The 21281-nt window shown below is 42.1% G+C and overlaps 3 protein-coding genes across 5 annotated transcripts in view; 1 reads left to right on the top strand and 2 right to left on the bottom strand.

Annotated features, from left to right (window-relative positions):
• The first annotated feature begins 1673 nt into the window (after positions 1–1673).
• fkbp3 (FKBP prolyl isomerase 3) lies at positions 1674–7335 on the top strand. Its single transcript, XM_067418769.1, has 7 exons — positions 1674–1833; positions 3110–3211; positions 3286–3384; positions 3461–3596; positions 6606–6673; positions 6950–7047; positions 7168–7335. Exons 1-7 carry the CDS (start codon positions 1726–1728, stop codon positions 7220–7222), a joined length of 666 nt encoding a protein of 221 aa, XP_067274870.1. The 5' UTR covers positions 1674–1725; the 3' UTR covers positions 7223–7335.
• Positions 7336–9772: 2437 nt separating this feature from the next.
• faua (FAU ubiquitin like and ribosomal protein S30 fusion a) lies at positions 9773–13443 on the bottom strand. The gene is made up of 5 exons (XM_067418768.1): positions 13368–13443; positions 11434–11516; positions 11212–11356; positions 10038–10093; positions 9773–9954 (listed from the first exon to the last, which is right to left on the bottom strand). Exons 1-5 carry the CDS (start codon positions 13417–13419, stop codon positions 9829–9831), a joined length of 462 nt encoding a protein of 153 aa, XP_067274869.1. The 5' UTR covers positions 13420–13443; the 3' UTR covers positions 9773–9828.
• A 1544-nt stretch (positions 13444–14987) lies between these two features.
• prpf39 (PRP39 pre-mRNA processing factor 39 homolog (yeast)) overlaps positions 14988–21281 on the bottom strand; it is a 45141-nt gene continuing 38847 nt past the window's right edge. For 2 of the 3 annotated variants that reach the window (XM_067418334.1, XM_067418335.1), the window contains exons 12-14: positions 18789–18863; positions 18301–18418; positions 14988–15444 (exon numbers count right to left, since the gene is read on the bottom strand). In XM_067418334.1, coding sequence (XP_067274435.1) covers positions 15355–15444; positions 18301–18418; positions 18789–18863 — 283 coding nt within the window. In that variant the 3' untranslated portion in view covers positions 14988–15354. The remainder of the gene's footprint in view (positions 15445–18300; positions 18419–18788; positions 18864–21281) is intronic. The other variant, XM_067418336.1, reaches the window with a different exon arrangement.

The following is a 21281-nucleotide window of genomic DNA, read 5'->3' as shown; positions in this document are numbered from 1 at the left end:
TATGGTTTGTATTTTCTATATATATATATATATGTTTAACCATAAAACAAACAAAACGCCGAAGCCATTTTATGATTTGTTAACCATATTAAATTCATTACTCTGTCAATAAAATGTGTTTGTAAAAGCTGTTATTATGTTATAACATTGTGCTATTATGGGTTTTGTTGCATTTACACAGATTTAAACAGCAGGGGTCACCAGTGTGTGACCGCTTTGGAACAGTAAATCATTTTTTGAATTAATTGATTCAAATTTTGGAAAAGGTACATTTCTCCCAGCCTACAACGCTCTGGATCCTTCACTCGAATCCGAACGTCACTCCCCCTACACATTCACTCTTTGAATTCTTGCACCCGGGAACAATACAAGTCGACATTGTAACTAAAAGTTTGCTCAGGAGCATTTCCTACTCAAGCAGTGTTTGCGTATCCAATAGGAGCCTTGGACAGCAAAATACCCAGTGCATTATGGGGGATGAAGTTTTCTTACCTATTTGGCAAGAGAAGATAACATCCTACAGTCTCCATATTCTACAAATCCTACGAATTCAATAAATCAAGGAAAATAAATATTTTATTGTGTGCACTCATCTTCAGCATGCCTTATCCCAACCAAAGGTTCAGAATTTCAAAGGCAAGATATTTAAGATGACCAATCAAAACAAAGTAGGCGGGCTTTATGTTCACTGAATGTGCTGAGCGCGAGTTCCAGCGTGACGCTTCAGTTAAATCGGCAACAGTGCGAGATAAGATGCAAGTAGCTAAACTAACATTTTATATTTGCCATATTTTTTTAGGATTTAAATGTTAAACTACAGATTAAAATTATCAGGCAAACTAATAAACCTTAGTTTAATTTATAATTAACGCTGCCCTTGCAAAGCGCTTTCAAGCGCCACCAGCTGGCCGTTTTCATAAGAGCCCCAGGTGTTAGCTGGCTAAAACATGCTTTGGTGGACACACGAAAATTTAATATTTATTGCTAGTCAATTAGTCTCTTCAACATTTATGCAAAATACTGGAGGCAAACCTGAGAAAGAAGTCCAGAAGAGTCCACAGACGGGGATTATGCTAATTATGAATGAGCGCGCACGCGCATCCTATTTACGCATGTTTGGAATTTACTAATATACACACGTTTAACTAACGAATCCGTGGTATATGAAGCGTTTGTGAATCTGGAGGAGAGTTTTCGTAAAGGTCCATTTACGCGCAAATTACTCATATATTTACAAAAGTTTCAGGAATGAGGGCCAATAAGAGAATTGAGATAAGAGAGCAGGAACTGACAAATAGTTTCCTGCCCACTGGCTTTGTTTTTAAAGCTATTTCTCATAATTTATTTGGCTTTTAAACGTCTTAAAATGCTCATATGTAGATCAGTGATATCTAAATCCCATCCTAACAACAACAAACAGCTACTCCCACTAAAATAAGAAGTCAAGACTATATTAACTATATTATTTTTATTAATAGCACAATTGGCTCTGGTCTGAGGTGGCAGGTTTGCTGTAAATATAACAAAACTGTGTCCAAATAAATAGACAGCACCGAGCTCCATGAACCACGTGATCGCATGGCGGCGGGCCCAAAACCTGTCGCAACTCTGTTTTCAGCGGCTCCGATTACAACAACATGGCGTGACGGCCGCGGCTCCTTTAAGACGCTCCGCGCTGTGATTGGCTGTTATCAGCACGTGTTGTGAGTGTGTGTCGCATTGAGCATGATGGCGGCGGATCCAGCGAGAGCGTGGAGCGATGAGCAGCTCAAGACTGAAGAAGTGCCAAAGAAAGAACTAATCAAATTCATCCAGGACAACGCAGCACACTCGGTAGTGTACACACTACAGCTGCGCCTCTCGCTTAGAAGAAAAAAACACTCACACTGTGTGCAGAGTGTGTTGGACTGATGATGCATCTGTCTACAAGTCTAAATCAAATGCATGTTTTGTGTATATAGGCCTATTTGAGTGATTAGTTATTAACATATGCATGCATTATTGTTTCAAACGGTATAAACACAAGTAATGCGTTTGCATGGGCATGAAAAATTAAATGTGCATGATGCAGCAGAAGGGCTAGCATGAAAGGGTACTGTGGAATATAATAGATAAATGTTCATATACACCGATCAGGCATAACATATATTCCTAATATTGTGCTGACCCATCTCTGGTGGACTCCTCTAGACCCCTAAAGGAGTGATGTGGTATCTGGCATCAAGATGTTAGCAGCAGATCCTTTAAGTCCTGTAAGTTGCGAGTTGGGGTAGATTGGGCTTGTTTGTTCAGCTCATCCCACAGACGCTCGATTGGATTGAGATCTGGGGAATCTGGAGGCCGAGTCGACGCCTCAAACTGGTTGTGGTGCTCCTCAAACCATTCCTGAAGCATTTGTGCTTTGTGTCAGGAGCATTATCTGCTGGAAGAGCCACAGCCACCAGAATACCGTTTCCATCAAAGGCTGAACATGGTCTCAGCAATGCTTAGGTAGGTGGAGCGTGTCAAAGTAACATCCACATGGATGGAGGACCCAAGGTTTCCCAGCAGAACATTGGCCAAAGCATCACACTGCCTCCGCCGGCTCGCCTTCTTCCCATAGTGCATCCTGGGGCCGTGTGTTCCTCAGGTAAACTGAGCTGCTCTGTGTATTCTGACAGCTTTCAATCAGAACCAGCATTAACTTCTGGAGCAGTTTGAGCTCCAGTAGCTCGTCTGTTTGATCGGACCCCACGGGCCAGCCTTCGCTCCCCACGGTCATCAATGAGCCTTGGCCGCCCATGACCCTGTGGCCGGTTCTCCACTGGTCCTTCCTTGGAGCACTTTTGATAGATACTGACCACTGCAGACCGGGAACAGCCCACAAGAGCTGCAGTTTTGGAGATGCTCTGACCCAGTCGTCTAGCCGTCACAATCTGGCCAAACTCGCTCAAATCCTTACGCTTGCCCATTTCTCCTGCTTCACACACATCAACTCTGAGGACTAAATGTTCACTTGCTGCCTAATATATCCCACCCACTAACAGAGATCATCAGTGGTATTCACTTCACCGGTCATAATGTTATGCCTGATCAGTGTGTGTATAAATACATCATCTTCTCTTTGCAGTTTCTAGCTGAACACAAACTTCTTGGAAACATCAAGAATGTGGCAAAGACGGCCAAAAAAGAGCAGCTCACTGAAGCGTATAACCAGCTGTTTGAGAGCAAGGTAACAAACAAACATCATATTCACCAGCCAATAATAATAGTCCATTTATAAACGTGTGTGTGTGTTTCTCTCAGAGATTTAAAGGCACAGAAGTGGACGTGGTGACAGAAGAGGTTCAAGCTGTGAAAATACACGACATGCCCAAAGAAAGCAAGATAGAGGCTGTGGATGAGGTACATGATCTTCATCATCATCATCTTCTTCTTCATCATCATGTGACCTTCCCTGATCTGTGTGGTTTCTCCTCAGGGTCCTCCAAAGTTCACCAAGTCTATCCTGAAGAAAGGAGACAAGACCAACTTCCCTCGGAAGGGCGACACAGTGAGCTGTTGGTACAGCGGGACACTGGAGGACGGGACGGTCTTCGACACAAACATCCCTGCCTGTGAGAACATGCGCTCATACGTGTGCTCATAATGCTGCGTGTGCCAATACGTGTGTGCTCATACGTGTGCTTATAATGCTGCGTGTGCTCATAACGCCGCGTGTGCTCCTACGTGTGCTCAAAATGCCGTGTGTGCTCATACGTGTGCTCATAACGCCGCATGCTCATACGTGTGCTCATAACGCCGCATGCTCATACGTGTGCTCATAACGCCGCGTGCTCATACGTGTGCTCATAACGCCGCATGCTCATACGTGTGCTCATAACGCCGCATGCTCATACGTGTGCTCATAACGCCGCGTGCTCATACGTGTGCTCATAACGGCGCATGCTCATACGTGTGCTCATAATGCCGCATGTGCTCATAACGCCGCATGCTCATACGTGTGCTCATAACGCCGCATGCTCATACGTGTGCTCATAACGCCGCATGCTCATACGTGTGCTCATAACGCCGCATGCTCATACGTGTGCTCATAATGCTGCATGCTCATACGTGTGCTCATAACGCCGCATGCTCATACGTGTGCTCATAATGCCGCATGTGCTTATACGTGTGCTCATAATGCCGCATGCTCATACGTGTGCTCATAACGCCACGTGTGCTCATACGTGTGCTCATAATGCTGCATGCTCATACGTGTGCTCATAATGCCACGTGTGCTCATATGTGTGCTCATAACGCTGCATGCTCATACGTGTGCTCATAACGGCACTTGTGCTCATACGTCTGCTCATAATGCCACGTGTGCTCATACGTGTGCTCATAACGCCGCATGCTCATACGTGTGCTCATAACGCCGCATGCTCATACGTGTGCTCATAACGCCGCATGCTCATACGTGTGCTCATAATGCTGCATGCTCATACGTGTGCTCATAACGCCGCATGCTCATACGTGTGCTCATAATGCTGCATGCTCATACGTGTGCTCATAACGCCGCATGCTCATACGTGTGCTCATAATGCCGCATGTGCTCATACGTGTGCTCATAATGCCGCATGCTCATACGTGTGCTCATAACGCCACGTGTGCTCATACGTGTGCTCATAATGCTGCATGCTCAAACGTGTGCTCATAATGCCACGTGTGCTCATACGTGTGCTCATAACGCTGCATGCTCATACGTGTGCTCAAAACGCCACTTGTGCTCATACGTCTGCTCATAATGCCACGTGTGCTCATACGTGTGCTCATAATGCCGCGTGTGCTCATAATGACGCCTGTGCTCATAATGCCGCGTGTGCTCATACGTGTGCTCATAATGCCGCGTGTGCTCATAATGCCACTTGTGCTCATACCTCTGCTCATAATGCCACGTGTGCTCATAATGCCGCATTTGTGCTCATACATGTGCTCATAACGGCGCATGCTCATACGTGTGCTCATAATGCTGCATGCTCATACGTGTGCTCATAACGCCGCATGCTCATACGTGTGCTCATAATGCCGCATGTGCTTATACGTGTGCTCATAATGCCGCATGCTCATACGTGTGCTCATAACGCCACGTGTGCTCATACGTGTGCTCATAATGCTGCATGCTCATACGTGTGCTCATAATGCCACGTGTGCTCATATGTGTGCTCATAACGCTGCATGCTCATACGTGTGCTCATAACGGCACTTGTGCTCATACGTCTGCTCATAATGCCACGTGTGCTCATACGTGTGCTCATAACGCCGCATGCTCATACGTGTGCTCATAACGCCGCATGCTCATACGTGTGCTCATAATGCTGCATGCTCATACGTGTGCTCATAACGCCGCATGCTCATACGTGTGCTCATAATGCCGCATGTGCTCATACGTGTGCTCATAATGCCGCATGCTCATACGTGTGCTCATAACGCCACGTGTGCTCATACGTGTGCTCATAATGCTGCATGCTCAAACGTGTGCTCATAATGCCACGTGTGCTCATACGTGTGCTCATAACGCTGCATGCTCATACGTGTGCTCAAAACGCCACTTGTGCTCATACGTCTGCTCATAATGCCACGTGTGCTCATACGTGTGCTCATAATGCCGCGTGTGCTCATAATGACGCCTGTGCTCATAATGCCGCGTGTGCTCATACGTGTGCTCATAATGCCGCGTGTGCTCATAATGCCACTTGTGCTCATACCTCTGCTCATAATGCCACGTGTGCTCATAATGCCGCATTTGTGCTCATACATGTGCTCATAACGGCGCATGCTCATACGTGTGCTCATAACGGCGCATGCTCATACGTGTGCTCATAACGGCGCATGCTCATACGTGTGCTCATAACGGCGCATACTCATACGTGTGCTCATAACGGCGCATGCTCATACGTGTGCTCATAACGGCGCATGCTCATACGTGTGCTCATAACGGCGCATGCTCATACGTGTGCTCATAACGGCGCATGCTCATACGTGTGCTCATAACGCCACGTGTGCTCATAACGCCACGTGTGCTCATATGTGTGCTCATAATGCAGCGTGTGCTCATAACGCTGCCTGTGCTCATACCGCCGTGTGTGCTCATAACGCTGCATGCTCATACGTGTGCTCATAACGCCGCATGCTCATACGTGTGCTTATAACGCCGTGTGTGCTCATAACGCCGCGTGTGCTCATATGTGTGCTCATAATGCAGCGTGCTCATAACGCTGCCTGTGCTCATACCGCCGCGTGCTCATAACGCTGCATGCTCGTAACGCTATGTGCTCATAACACTGCATGCTCATTCGTCTGCTCATAACGCCGCTTGTACTCATACGTGTGCTCATAACGCTGCATGCTCATACCTGTGCTCGTAACGCCGAGCATGTGCTCATAACGCTGCGTGTGCTCATAACGCTGTGTGTGCTCATACGTGTGCTCATAACGCCACGTGTGCTAATTTTTTTATTATTAACTAAAATTAAATTAAAAGTTTTTTAAATGTATTATTTATATTTCATTTGAGTTAATGTTGTTTGTGGTTCAGCTCCAGACGCTGTAAATCATCTTTAAAGTGATTTTCTTCTGTTTTTCAGCCGCAAAGAAGAAGAAACAGTCCAAGCCACTGAGCTTTAAGGTCGGGCTGGGCCGAGTGATCCGAGGGGTGAGTTACACTGAGAGGGTGTGTGTGTGTGTGTGTGTGTGTGTGTGTGTGTGTGTGTGTGTGTGTGTGTGTGTGTGTGTGTGTGTGTGTGCGTGTGTGTGTCGGGCTGGGCAGAGTGATCCGAGGGGTGAGTTACACTGAGAGGGTGTGTGTGTGTGTGTGTGTGTGTGTGTGTGTGTGTGTGTGTGTGTGTGCGTGTGTGCGTGTGTGTGTCGGGCTGGGCAGAGTGATCCGAGGGGTGAGTTACACTGAGAGTGTGTGTGTGTGTGTGTGCAGTGGGATGAAGGTGTGCTGACGATGAGTAAAGGTGAGACGGCGCGGCTGGAGATCGAGTCAGACTGGGCGTACGGGAGGAAAGGCCTTCCGGACTCAAAGTATCCTTCATTATTGATTATTGATCAGCTTCTTCACACTGATTATTGATCTGCTGATTGATTATTGATCAGCTTCTTCTGATTATATGCGTGTCTGTGGCCTTAACCATCATTACCCAGAATCCCCCCAAACGCTAAGCTGATCTTCGAGGTGGAGCTGGTGTCCATCGATTGATGAGGAGATCATTATGTTCATATTAATCTCGTGTTTCTTCAGCCGGACAGAATAAAGTTTTCTGACTATTTTTGCATGATTGTAAAGCTGCAATAAAACAAACCCTGACTGATGAGGTGTGTATGGGTCTCGTGTTCTTACACACACACACACACCGCTCGCAGAAACACAACGCAGAGCAAGAGCTGCACTTTATTTATACATTTTACACAGATATAATTGTACTATATATATATATATACTCACACAAATGTTTTTATATATTTTTGTTTCAGCCATTACATTTTCTAAAAAATGTATTACATCTCAATATATTTAATTTAGTTTGAATTAGATTAGGTAAAAATAAGTTATTAATATTTATTTGTATTTTTTTAATAAATATATATATATACACTCAACTAAATGATTATTAGGAACACCTGTTCAATTTCTCATTAATGCCATTATCTAATCAGCCAATCACATGGCAGTTCTTCAGTGCATTTAGGGGTGTGGTCCTGGTCAAGACAATCTCCTGAACTCCAGACTGAATGTCAGAATGGGAAAGAAAGGTGATTTAAGCCGTTTTGAGCGTGGCATGGTTGTTGGTGCCAGACGGGCTGGTCTGAGTATTTCACAATCTGCTCAGTTACTGGGATTTACACACACAACCATTTCTAGGGTTTACAAAGAATGGTGTGAAAAGGGAAGAGCATCCAGTCTGCAGCAGTCCTGTGGGAGAAAATGCCTTGTTGATGCTCGAGGTCAGAGGAGAATGGGCCGACTGATTCAAGCTGATAGAAGAGCAACTTTGACTGAAATAACCACTCGTTACAACCGAGGTATGCAGCAAAGCATTTGTGAAGCCACAACACACACAACCTTGAGGCGGATGGGCTACACCAGCAGAAGACCCCACCGGGCACCACTCATCTCCACTACAAATAGGAAAAAGAGGCGACAATTTGCACAAGCTCAGCAAAATTGGACAGTTGAAGACTGGAGAAATGTTGCCTGGTCTGATGAGTCTCGATTTCTGTTGAGACATTCAGATGGTAGAGTCAGAATTTGGCGTAAACAGAATGAGAACATGGATCCATCATGCCTTGTTCCCACTGTGCAGGCTGGTGGTGGTGGTGTAATGGTGTGGGGGATGTTTTCTTGGCACACTTTAGGCCCCTTAGTGCCAATTGGGCATCGTTTAAATGCCACGGCCTACCTGAGCATTGTTTCTGACCATGTCCATCCCTTTATGACCACCATGTGCCCATCCTCTGATGGCTACTTCCAGCAGGATAATGCACCATGTCACAAAGCTCAAATAATTTCAGATTGGTTTCTTGAACATGACAATGAGTTGACTGAACTAAAATGGCCGCCACAGTCCCCAGATCTCAACCCAATAGAGCATCTTTGGGATGTGGTGGAACGGGAGCTTCGTGCCCTGGATGTGCATCCCACAAATCTCCATCAACTGCAAGATGCTCTCCTATCAATATGGGCCAACATTTCTAAAGAATGCTTTCAGCAGCTTGTTGATCAATGCCACGGAGAATTAAGGCAGTTCTGGAGGAGAAAGGGTCAAACACAGTATTAGTGTGTGCTCCTAATAATCCTTTAGGTGAGTGTGTATAAGATGTGCACTATATTATTTTTTTCAAATATATAAATATAATATACATTTTTAAATTTCAGCCATTTAATTTTTAACGTATTAGTTTTATATTACACGTCTACATATTTATTAATTTTGTTTAAATACATTTTCTATTTTTGATTTTCATTTTAATTCTGGTTCTTTTATTATCATTTTTAAATGTTTTGCTGTCCATTTTATTTTATTAGTTTAATTCGTTTTTTGTATTAAGTTTATTATAAATATTTTTTATTTTATTAGTGGTTTTTATTATATATTTAGTTTGTATTTTAAATATATATACACACCAAGTCAATCACACACACAGTCAATATCAGTCTCACTCACACACACACTGTGTCTCTGTGTGTAATTGATTGTGAGATTGACTCTTTGTGTGATTGACAGTGTGTGTGATTGAGATTTGCTGTGTGTGTGAGTCAATCACACACACAATCAATCTCACAGAGTCAATCACACACACACACAGTCAATCACACACACAGTCAATCCCTCAGTCAATCACACACACATGTTGGTCTATGTGGTTTACAGGGACTCTCCATAGGCGTAATGGTTTTTATACTGTACAAACAGTATTTTCTATCCCCTTACACTGCCCCTAAACCTACCCATCACACACACACACACACTGCCCCTAAACCTACCCATCACAGGAAACATTCTGCATTTTTACTTTCTCAAAAAAACATTGTTTAATATGTATTGAAAGCTATTTGAAATATGAGGACATTTGATATGTCCTCATAAACCACATTTATAGTGTAATACCAGTGTAATACCCATGTAGTTATACAAATTTGTGTCCTCATAAACCACATAAATAGGCTCACACACACACAAAGTCTCATGCATGAATATACTGGTATTGTGTGTGTGTAGCCCATGAAATGATCACATGACACGACAGGTTCAGCTCAGGATGATGTTTATTATGAGTGTATCCTGATGTTTATTGTGAGCGGGTTTAGGAGTTTGCGTTCGGACCCTTCTTCTTCCCGAAGGTCGGCACAACGTTGACGAAGCGCCGGTTGTACTGGATGCGGCGTTTGGCCCGACCAGTCTTCTTCTTCTTCTTCTCCTGTTTGTCCACCTACAGACGGACACACACACTCGTTACCCCAGAACACACACACACACACACACCCCATGTGAAGAGAATAAACACACACTCACTTTGGGCGTCTGTCCTCTCACTTTACCGGCACGAGCCAGAGATCCGTGGACTTTACCTGATCACACACACACCAGATGAACACCAGTACAACATTAGAGACCTTACACTGAAATACTAATGACAAATAAATAATTTCATAAATATATACATTACTATTAGAAATAAAGATAATTTAAATCATTGTAAAGGATAAATAGAATTATAGTGTGAGAGTGAGTGTGTTTGCGACATTGAGTGAGTGTGTGTGTTAGTGAGTGTGTGACAATGAGCAAGCACACCACTAAGCTGATAACTCACAAATATTTACTTATTGAAATATTCAGTTTTCCCCGTTTACATGCAAACCAGTAAACCGGCAACCCAAGTAACCCGCGTTTACATGACTAAAAATATTTTTAATGATATTTGGGTTGCGGTTGGTTGGGTCATTTGTAATAAAGATGACGTGGGGCAAAATGCCCGATCTCCCAACATGTTAAACTGAGCAAACGCTATTGTACCATTTTAATAGGCTATACTTTTAAAAGCATATACCGTATTTCCTCAAATAAACGCCTGTAGTCAATTAAACGCCGGGCCTCTGATAGTGGCCGAACAAATAAAGGCCGGTCTCAAATAAAGGCCGGGGGAAATGAGTGGATGATCTCCTAAATGCCGTTAATTTAATGCGAAACCATCCTGATGCCACGCGCCCCGATGCGAGTCATGCCAGCGCGACACACACTAGTCCTGGTCTCTTCTATAGTTAACCTAAACACTTTACAGGGATTGCTTTGTAAATTAAATTAAGAATATAACGGATGCATGTGCCATTTTAAATAGGCTGCAGTAGTCTATAGCCCCTTTCACACTGCACGTCGGACCCGCAATATTCCCGGAGCATTGCCGGGTCGCCTTCTGTGTGAAAGCAACCACGTGCCGGGATTGATTACCGAATTCGACCCGGGTCGGGGACCTAGTAACATTCCGGGGTTCGACCCGAAACGAGCGCTGTGTGAACAAAAGCCGTATGACCTTACACCGATAAAAGAAAACGGGTTACCACGGTTACAATGCCATGTTCATTGTCGGCTTATTAGGCATAATCGGCTTAAGAACATGGATGTAAACGCACCCATTGAGTGAGTGTGTGTGAGACAGTGTTTGTGTATGTGTTTAAGAGTGTGTACATACCTCCCAGCAGTCTGGCGGTCAGCTCCAGTGTGCAGAGCTCAGTGACGCCACAGGTCAGCAGAGAGTGTTCGTCCTCCAGAGGGACTCCAGCCAACAGCAGGACCTGCTCCTCCACACACACACCCTCCAGAGCCTGGACATGAGCCTACACACACACACACAGCATGAGCACACGCCATCCTCTCAGCACACGCATGTGAACGCACTGACGGTTATCCTCACCTTGATGTCATGGACCGTCTCGTGTCCGGAGACCTGGAGCGTGTGCAGAGACTGAGCGCGCAGGAACAGCTGCATGATGAGCGCTGGAACACAAACCAGATCAAACCGGATCAACACACAAACCAGATCAAACTGGATTAACTCACTAACTCCGGATGAAACTAGGGATGGCGAAAACTAAACATTTTCTTGACCGACCACCGAGCCGGTTAGATTAAAATAAGCTGCGCTATTTGAAATAACAGCCGCAACTCTGTCGCATCTCTCTATGATCTCTCTGCCGCTCTCACACACATTCTCACACGCTCTCACACACACACACACACACACAGTCCCGTCATCGCCGCCTCCCTTCCACTCACGTCACTTTTTTTAAATCCCCCACAGCGCGTAACAAGTCCCACAAACGCGGCACCGAGGAGCTTGTTTGTAATCGGAGGACAAATGGCTCCTTAGTTTCGAAGTGGTTTGGTTAAGGTGATCGCGTTGAAAATAAAGGCGTTTGTCTAGCGTAAGAAGCTCATTTGAAACATTGCCGCGGCTCGTTTAAGAAAATGACAGCTCTGAAGAGACGCCGCTTTAGTTGGAGGTAGGTTAAGGCCACGCCCCTTCCCATTACGGGCAGGAGTCACATCTGCGGAGACTAGCGAGGGTTTATGATGTCACCAACCCAGCAAGAATCTTGTTGTAGTCCAAACCAGCCATTTTTGTAGTCAATAAACTGCTGTAACTTTAAAAGACAATATCTCCGTTTGCAGTGAACTTTCAGCGCTGTAACTTTGCAGATACTGTTTATGCTCAAGCAGCGACATTACACACAATTAAGTTAAAAAGTCAAAACGCATGCAAACACCGCTTTAAAATCATATTGCAGTATTAAGGTTAACGATTAATCGATCATGGGAATTTGTGTAATTTGACATCCCTAGTTAAACTGACGTTATAATGCCACTCAGCGCTACTATGAGACACTTGTTGACACTGCGGTGAGCGAGATCATATTAGGCGGTAAAACTATTTACCTTAAAACTATTTAAAACATATTCTGTGCGGTATATCAACAACAGCAGATTTAAACAATAGGACTAACTGTGTTGAGCTGGAGAACAATCATTAGTTTCTGTCCATCAATGATCCAAACAGTGTCTAATAAAACACATCAGATATTAAAGTGGCGATGGTGTTGCCCAAGGGGATGATGTCACTGATAGGCGACACACATACACACACAGGCTGTGTCCTAGTTAAAAATCACTGATTTCTCTGGATTTAAACATTCTTGGGAATATTTGGGATAATGTACAAAAGTCAACACAATATATATAACGCTGTTCTAGTGGATATTTTCATCCGAAACACTTACATATTGCGCCTTTAACACAATGACTTGGGCGTTAATAAATAATAATACATTTTATTTATTAAGCACTTTACATTTTAAAGAAAATCTTGAAGTGCTACAAAGGGAGGAACAAATTATTTATATAAATATATGTGTGTATTATATATATATATACACACACACACACACATGTATCTTAATGCTCCTAAACGGGTTTTATTTTCCTTTCTTGTGTATTTTGTAACGGAATAACGTTAAGCTTGGACATGTTCTCAAGATTTTATATTTCTGTATTTTCTTAGTTACTGTAAACGTGTCATCTGCTTACAGATATGCGACTTAATCGAGTTATTTCACGTTTAATGACAGAAAAAGCTGATATTTGAGGAAAACCCGTGTCCGAGTGTGTGTCTCGTGCGCCGTGTGAAACACGAGGAGAAAATAAACGCTCATAAACGGCTTAAAATACGAGATTAAGACTCGGGATTCGAACACACAAGGCGATGAAGCTTATGAAAACAATATATGCAGCATTGGCGTACATTAAAGCCGATATACGCGATAAATAAGTGATTTGATTATCAGGCCTTACATTTGATGATGCTAGTCGTTCCACAACCGGACGAGAAAAGGAAAGTGCGCATGTGCAGAGCAAAGAACTCTGGGAAAGGCGCTGCCCACGTGATCGTGACGCGTCAGCGAAGCAGATATATTTTTAACATTATACACATTCGCTCAAATGCAGATATTTATCATGCGCATACAAAAATCAAAAGGGAAAAAAGAAGAAACAACTACAATTAAAGGAAATTATTAATTTCTTTATTAGGAAACATTCCAAATCACATTTCCTACATTTTATGACTTAATTATGCACAAACCTTTTGAAACAATTTAAGGTTTGAAAAAACATGTAGCCTAAATGTATGCAACTGTGTGTGAAGTGTAAAAAAAAATGTGAACAGATGTCAGATGAGAGCGTTATTAAACATGATAACTTTGAACAAGCGTTCTATTAACGTTACTGGAAGAACCTTGAAAGAACGTTCATTGTTAGCCGAGTATATATAGTTCAAAAAGTAAATATTAAAATGATCATCTGCGTTTGCATCAGTGAGTGTTAGAGTCCCTCGGTGAAAAGATGATCTGCTGAGAAGAAATTCATCTGTTTTTCATGAACTCGCGTTCTCTGGGAAAGAAGAAAAATTAGCTTTTAGGACTTTTAGTTTGACACACATCTTTAAGAGGCCGATGGTAAACAAAACCAGCCCGAATTTAAGTACAAAAATAAATATCGAAATAAATATGGTAATAAATAGAAAGTTTAAACACACACACACACACTATATATTATATATATCATCAAAATAAAACCTTTTCAAGTAAATTATTTATAACTTCTGAAGGTTTATCCTCGATATTCTGTTACGATATTCATAAATGAGTAAAGATTGTATTTAGATATAAAACTCAAGTTGAGGAAGAAGCAAACAACTAAGAAATGGCAATGCACAAAATGGCGGAATAAAACCGCCTACAAAAATAAAAGCGGTAATCAATAGACCTTATTCAGCGCAGCGCCATGCCCGCGAGAGAGAAGACTTACCGTGTTTTCAACGGCATTCGCTGTAAAAAAGATCCTAGACCACTTATTTTCAACAACTGACATTACCTGTAAGGATATTTTTGCAGTGTTTTGTCAAATTAATAACCTCAAAACACAGTACAACCCATTGAAGAGATGTACCCTCAGACTTGATTACATCCGCGCTAAAAGTCCAAAATGGCGCTGCCGCGAACAAGGTCGTTAGATGCTCCTTCATTGTTTTAATTGCGCGCTTATGACTGCGCATGCGCGTTAGCGGGATCAGCCTGAAAAAATGCATTTTTCATGATTTGAACGTTTTTATAATTATAAAACTTTATTAACAGACTTCATTGGTGACTTAAAATAGGACATTTATTTGTGAGCTTGGTAAAGAGCTTTGGAGAATTCCTCATTTTAATGAGATGAACTTGTGTTTCGAAGATGGCCGCCGATGATGACCCTGCTTTTATCCACCGATTTTCAGATTAACAGTTTCCAAATTACATTAATCCGGTTGCATTCAATCCCAGATGCTCTAGAATAAAAACAAAATGCAAATAGTACATTTATAGATGTAAACATTCAAACAGCCGCAGAAGGAAATGAATCACATTCAGGCGTGTAGGATGTCAATCTCTTTATTATGAAACCAAGTCAAAATAAAAAAACGTCTTTGTGTCGCATATCTCTGAAAACAGGATCACATTGAGGAGAGCATTGGTGATGTTGAAGCGCTGGATTCTCAACTCCTTCCACACAAATGTAAATCGCTCACCGAAACACAACTAAACCTCCAAAAGCACTAAACCAATCAAGCTTCGTTAAAAACTCACTTGCACTTAGACAAAAGAGGGGGGGAGGGGGGCTCCTTTTTCAACAAAAGAAAACACACAATGTCTGATCGGAGACGGTATGAATGTTGACGCTGTACGAGCAGGTAAAAAGATGGCAGGACTCCCGAAAGGAGCTCTGAAACGGCCGCTGTGGTCAGTTATGTCGGCGGCGGTGGGTAGTACTGGTTATACTGACCGTATTGACCATACTGACCCCAGGAATTCTGACCTCCCCACGAATTATACTGCTGGAAAAAGAGAAAACAAACAGTTGTGACTATTTTAGCTGCTGAAATAGAACAAAAACAGTCAATATTGCATCCAAAATGTAAGTGATTTATAATGAACTGTTTATGGATTATAGGACACGTACAGGTATCTGTGCCCGGTTGCATAAAACATCTTAAAGGGATCCCATGGTGTTGAGACTTGTATGGCTTAATATAACATAAACAATGTCTCTTACTGAATTATGTAGTAGAAAACTCATGAAAGATCTACATTATTTAAAATATCGATTTTATATTTGGACCATGGGCGGCGCCATTTTGTTTGCGTTCTAGGTTAATGACGTATCAGCTGGCGTTACCCGTAGCTATTTTTACCACAACGCAACTCGAAAATTGTTTAGAGTTAAACAAAACCAATGAAGTGCTTTGTAATTGTACTTAAAACACACTCAAACATACATGTGCACACAAACTCACCTACACAAGTCACAAACAGATCGGCGGCCGCACACACACCTGACAGACTGCGCTGTCTCAATCGAGATGTTGGGCTGCTCAGTCTCCACGACAGGGGCTGAATCTGAAATCGACCCCCTATACCCTGAAATAGGGCATTATTTGAAGGGACGGCCATTTGTAGTGTTGTCCGACATCATAGTGGACATGTTCGAGTGCAGTCATTCAGTCTCACGTTCACCGCAATAACGAGTGTACAGCCGATTTACACACAACAGCTGTCCGACTTCACGCACCCAAACATACATGTGCACACAAACTCTCTCTCTCACACAGACTCTCACACACCCCAACAGATCGGCGCGAACACACACACACACCCCAACAGATCGGTGCGAATTACACACAGACACGCACTGCGTGCGCGCATACATAACCCTCAATCCCTGTGTTGGTATCATAGATAGACTGTTGATATGCAGTAGATTAACTGTAATGCCTAATGTATCCAGCGGAGGGAAATATCTAGGTAGGATGATGGGATGGGGTAACGTGAGGAAGAGAGGCAGGATGTTTTGGTGATGATGGATTGGTTTGTGCATTAAAGTTTGAGCACAAGCTCAGTGAATTAACCTCAATCTTTAAACTTTCACTTTTAAGACACAACATTCGCTACTTTTGTTCACTAATACAACTTGAAGGAGTGAATGAAGACGAGTGCGTGAAGTCGGACAGCTGTAAATCGGCTGTACACTCGTTATTGCGGTGAACGTGAGACTGAATGACTGCACTGAAACATGTCCATTATGGTGTCGGACAACACTACAAATGGCCGTCCCTTCAAATAATGCCCTATTTCAGGGTATAGGGGGTCGATTTCAGATTCAGCCCCTGTCGTGGAGACTGAGCAGCCCAACATCTCGATTGAGACAGCGCAGTCTGTCAGGTGTGTGCGCGCCCGCCGATCTGTTTGTGACTTGTGTAGGTGAGTTTGTGTGCACATGTATGTTTGAGTGTGTTTTAAGTACAATTACAAAGCACTTCATTTGTTTTGTTTAACTCTGAAACAATTTTCGAGTTGCGTTGTGGTAAAAATAGCTACGGGTAACGCCAGCTGATACGTCATTAACCTAGAACGCAAACAAAATGGCGCCGCCCATGGTCCAAATATAAAATCGATATTTTAAATAATGTAGATCTTTCATGGGTTTTCTACTACATAATTCAGTAAGAGACATTGTTTATGTTATATTAAGCCATACAAGTCTCAACACCATGGGATCCCTTTAAGTGAAATTTTCCCTTAAGATCACCCTTAGGTTCCCCTTTCAACTTAAATGAACCTAGGGGTAATTAACAGATGGTTACCGAGTAGATCGTTCTCGTGAAATCGAAGGTAAATTGTTTTATCTCTAAAAACAGATTAGCTTAGTGTTTGGGGCACAGTAGTCAAATTAAATCGCTAGTTAATACCACTAACAAGGCTCAAAATAGCCTCACACTAACACGGCAGCATGATGAGGGTCCCTACATGCAAACCGAAGCACTGAGAACTTTGTAAGAGTACAAACAGTTTAATAAGAAGATACTTTATAAAGACAGAACATTACGCGCATACAGACGGCTGCCATCTTGGAAAACAGTCTCGTTGAGTCGAGCCACGAACGCTGTGCTAAGAGATGAACTGTGACATGGAGTTTCATAATGGGACGCCGCCTTCCCTTGTTGTTAGTCAAATATATATTTTAATAAACAGATATAATTCATGCATTTCCATGTAATTAGATTTCCCAAACTTAACTCCTATCGATTCCTAGTCGAGCCACGAGCGCTGTTCTAAGTGAGCTGATCGATAGGAGTTAAGTTTGTGAAATCTAATTACATGGAAATGCATGATTTATATCTGTTTATTAAGATATATGGTTGACTAACTACAAGTTACAGTTCATCACTTCGTGATGGCTCGACTCGTCGAGACTGTTTTCCAAGATGGCTGCCGTCTGTAAACGCGTAATGTTCTGTGTTTATAAAGTATCTTCTTATTAAACTGTTTGTACTCTTACAAAGTTCTCAGTGCTTCGGTTAGCATGTAGGGACCCTCATTATGCTGCCGTGTTAGTGTGAGGCTATTTTGAGCCTTGTTAATGGTATTAACTAGCGATTTAATTTCACTTATCCTATGCCCCATACATTCGCATTATAAGCTGATCTGTTTTTAGAGATAAAACTCATTACATTAATGAAAACGCATCCCAGAGAACGATCTACTCGGTAACCATCTGTTAATTACCCCTAGGGTTATTTCTCGCCGGAGTTGTCCTTTAAAATTCTTGTAGTTGAGGGGAAATCCTCCCTTAAGTCTCAAACTTAAAGGAAAAACGTATGCAACTGGAGTACAAACACGCGTCTCAAACTGACCTGATACCAGTTGTTATAATTGTATCCTGCGTTGTTGGCCTGCATGTCCTGCATCATCTGACCCGAGGCTGCTGATTGGTCGTCTGTCCGCTGTCTCTTTGAATCAGACTCCTCTGAGCTGCATCACACCAGACAAAATAAAATAATCATGAACAAACTTCAGAATATAGATATGAATAAAACTATGGTTTGGTGCGTGTGTGAAGCTGCTTTGAAAGAGATCGAAAACTACAGATGCCAATAAAATAAACACTGAAATGGGTTTCTTTCCTTGTCAGGTTAAAGGATTAGTTCAGGACATCTGTTAATATAACTTGGTATGAAAAAATGTCACATCTAGGATGACTTGAAGGTGAGTAAATTATTTTACTCGTCTGTTGTGAACACTCAGAATAATGCAAGTAAAATGTATCTTTTGCAATCGCAGCGGTGAACGATTACGTAAACATCCGATTAATTGTGCAGGCTAATTTGTGAGCGTAGCTTACCCGTTCTCTGCTTTCCTCTTTAGCGTCTCCTGCTCCGTCTCAAGCCTCTGATGCTGTTCATATGCGGCCACGAGCCTGTGTGAAGAACCACGAGTTTAACACACCTTATCAAACTAACGTTCAGAGGCCGTATTCACAAAACATTTGATCTTAGCACTAAGAGCTCTCCTAAACGGCAGTAAAAGCTCTTAGTTACGAGTTTACTCTTAGATTAGATTCGATTTAAGTTTATTGTCATTACACATGTACAAGCACAATCGAACGATGTGTTTGGAGCAAGCCTCCGAGCCACAGCTATTTAAAGCACCGCCACACGCTCGCCTAAAACTACTTCCGCTGAAGAACGTCAAAATACCAGCACGATCAGATATATTTACATAGATGCCTCATTTGACTGATCGGTTCAGGCACGGAACTGAGCAAGGCCAGCATTTGTGCTTAAACTCAAACTTTTTTATTTGTTTAAATGACGATGGTTTGGCTAGATAAGACCCTTATTCATCGTCTGTGTCGTTTAAAGCCCTTTGAAGCTGCACTGAAACGGTGAAATGAAAAACCTTCATTTCTTTTCAACTGAAGAAAGACATGGACATCTTGGATGACATTGGGGTGAGTAAATTATCGGCAAAGATTTATCTGAAAGTGAATGAATCCTTTAACCCTTAAATGCATGACTGTTTCGTCAAACATTCTTACATATTCGAGTCGTTAGCGACCAGTATCTATATTTAACATGGATAGACCTCTACCTGTTGCGATAATATATAAAACTCCTCATGGGCGTCATTAGGCCCTTTTTAGGGGGGCTTCAGCCCCCTTAAACTTATGCCTCAGCCCCCCTAAAAAATATGCGATTAACCTTTAAAACATATGAAACTGGTGGCAGGCTTAGGCTCCGTCCCGTCTTTTAGTCTGTCTGTGTGTTGAGTTCTTCAATTCGCTGCCACAGCGGCGCCGAGCAGAGCGCACGTCAGAAGCAGAGGTGTGTGTGTGTGTGTGTGTGTGTAAATCTGAGCCTCATTGGTCTGTCACCGCTCCTCAATGTCAAAATATTTGAGAAAACCAATCAAATCAGAGTAGGCGGGCTTAATGTTCAAACAGAAACTGCTGAGGCCATGAGCGCAACTCCGCGTAAAGTGAGAGAAATGTAAGCAGTTGAAATAAACATTTATGTTTGACAGCTGCTGCTTTAAGTTAGAAATGTTAAACAATAGCCAAAAATATTAAGGCAAATGAATAATCATTTGTCTAATTTCGTCATTTTGAGTTAAAAATTTGCCTGTGATTCATAATGTAGCCTAGGCCTAATTAACGAACAAGAAATACTAACAAAGCCATTTTCATCAGATTAGGCATATTGATAATGAATGTGTATATATTGTAAATTAATATAATTCCATTTGTTTGTTTGTGTTTGTTGTTTGGTTTTTTTCTTCAGTATTGGGCATATTAGTAATGAATGTGTTTATATAGTGAATTAATTTAATAAACTTAAACTTTAATAAACAGTTAATTAACATGTCTAAGAAAATTATTCATAAAACAAATATCAGTATGTTAATATGTAAACCATATTTTTACTTTCTTCACTGACGAAAATGCAAAAACTAGTCTATATCAGTCAAAGCTCAGCGTTATGAAGGGAAGAGTCAGGGCAAGATAAAAACAGAGAAAAAGAGAGATGTGGAGATAAGAGACAAATAATCTACTGCCCATTGTTTTCAAGCTATTGTTATCTAATTTTTTGGCCTTCAGAACATCTTAAAATGCACATATGTAGATCATAGAATTCAAATGTTCTTGGGGGACCATGCCCCTGAACCCCCCTAACATTTGGGATCTCTGTGAATATAAACCTGCCAACATTATTGGGTAAGATTAATGCATGCATGCTACAAAATGGCCATGCAATAAGGTTTTAATATTAGCTTTATACGTAATAATTAACAGCCAATATCCTATGGGTATGCATATTAGTAAGCTACTAGTTAATAGCGCAATTTGGACCCCAAACAAAAGTGTTTTTTGTTTTTTTCATAGGCTACCCTCAATGGGGGCTAAGCCCCCCTAAAATAAAAATCCTAAAAACGCTGACCCCCTGAAACTCCTGATGTTAGAGTAGCAGTAACAGAAGAATAAAATAAAGCTTATTTCGTGACCTTTGGAGCTTGGAAGGGTTCAGTTTGAACAGATGTTTTAAACCATCATATGTCCTCATCAGAGTTCGTTTACCAGGACATTCAGCATCTGCCTCATATTCGCGATCTCAAGCATATTCTCCAAGCTCATTTTCAACGTCTTCTATATCTATTTTGATCACTGACAGCTTGTTCACATCCATCATCAAGAGACAGTGACACTAATATTTAATTGTGTTTAGTACTTGCTCTCTGCAGTAAATCACTAATAAGCCATTTCAAGTTTTGCAGATTATAATTATTATTGTTTTGCTTTCAGTCTGAGGTAACTGAGTGAAACGTCACTTCATCATTG

The sequence above is a fragment of the Pseudorasbora parva genome, chromosome 15, assembly GCF_024679245.1.
Source record: "Pseudorasbora parva isolate DD20220531a chromosome 15, ASM2467924v1, whole genome shotgun sequence".
NCBI lineage: Eukaryota > Metazoa > Chordata > Actinopteri > Cypriniformes > Gobionidae > Pseudorasbora > Pseudorasbora parva.
This window is presented reverse-complemented; position numbering and strand designations above follow the sequence as displayed.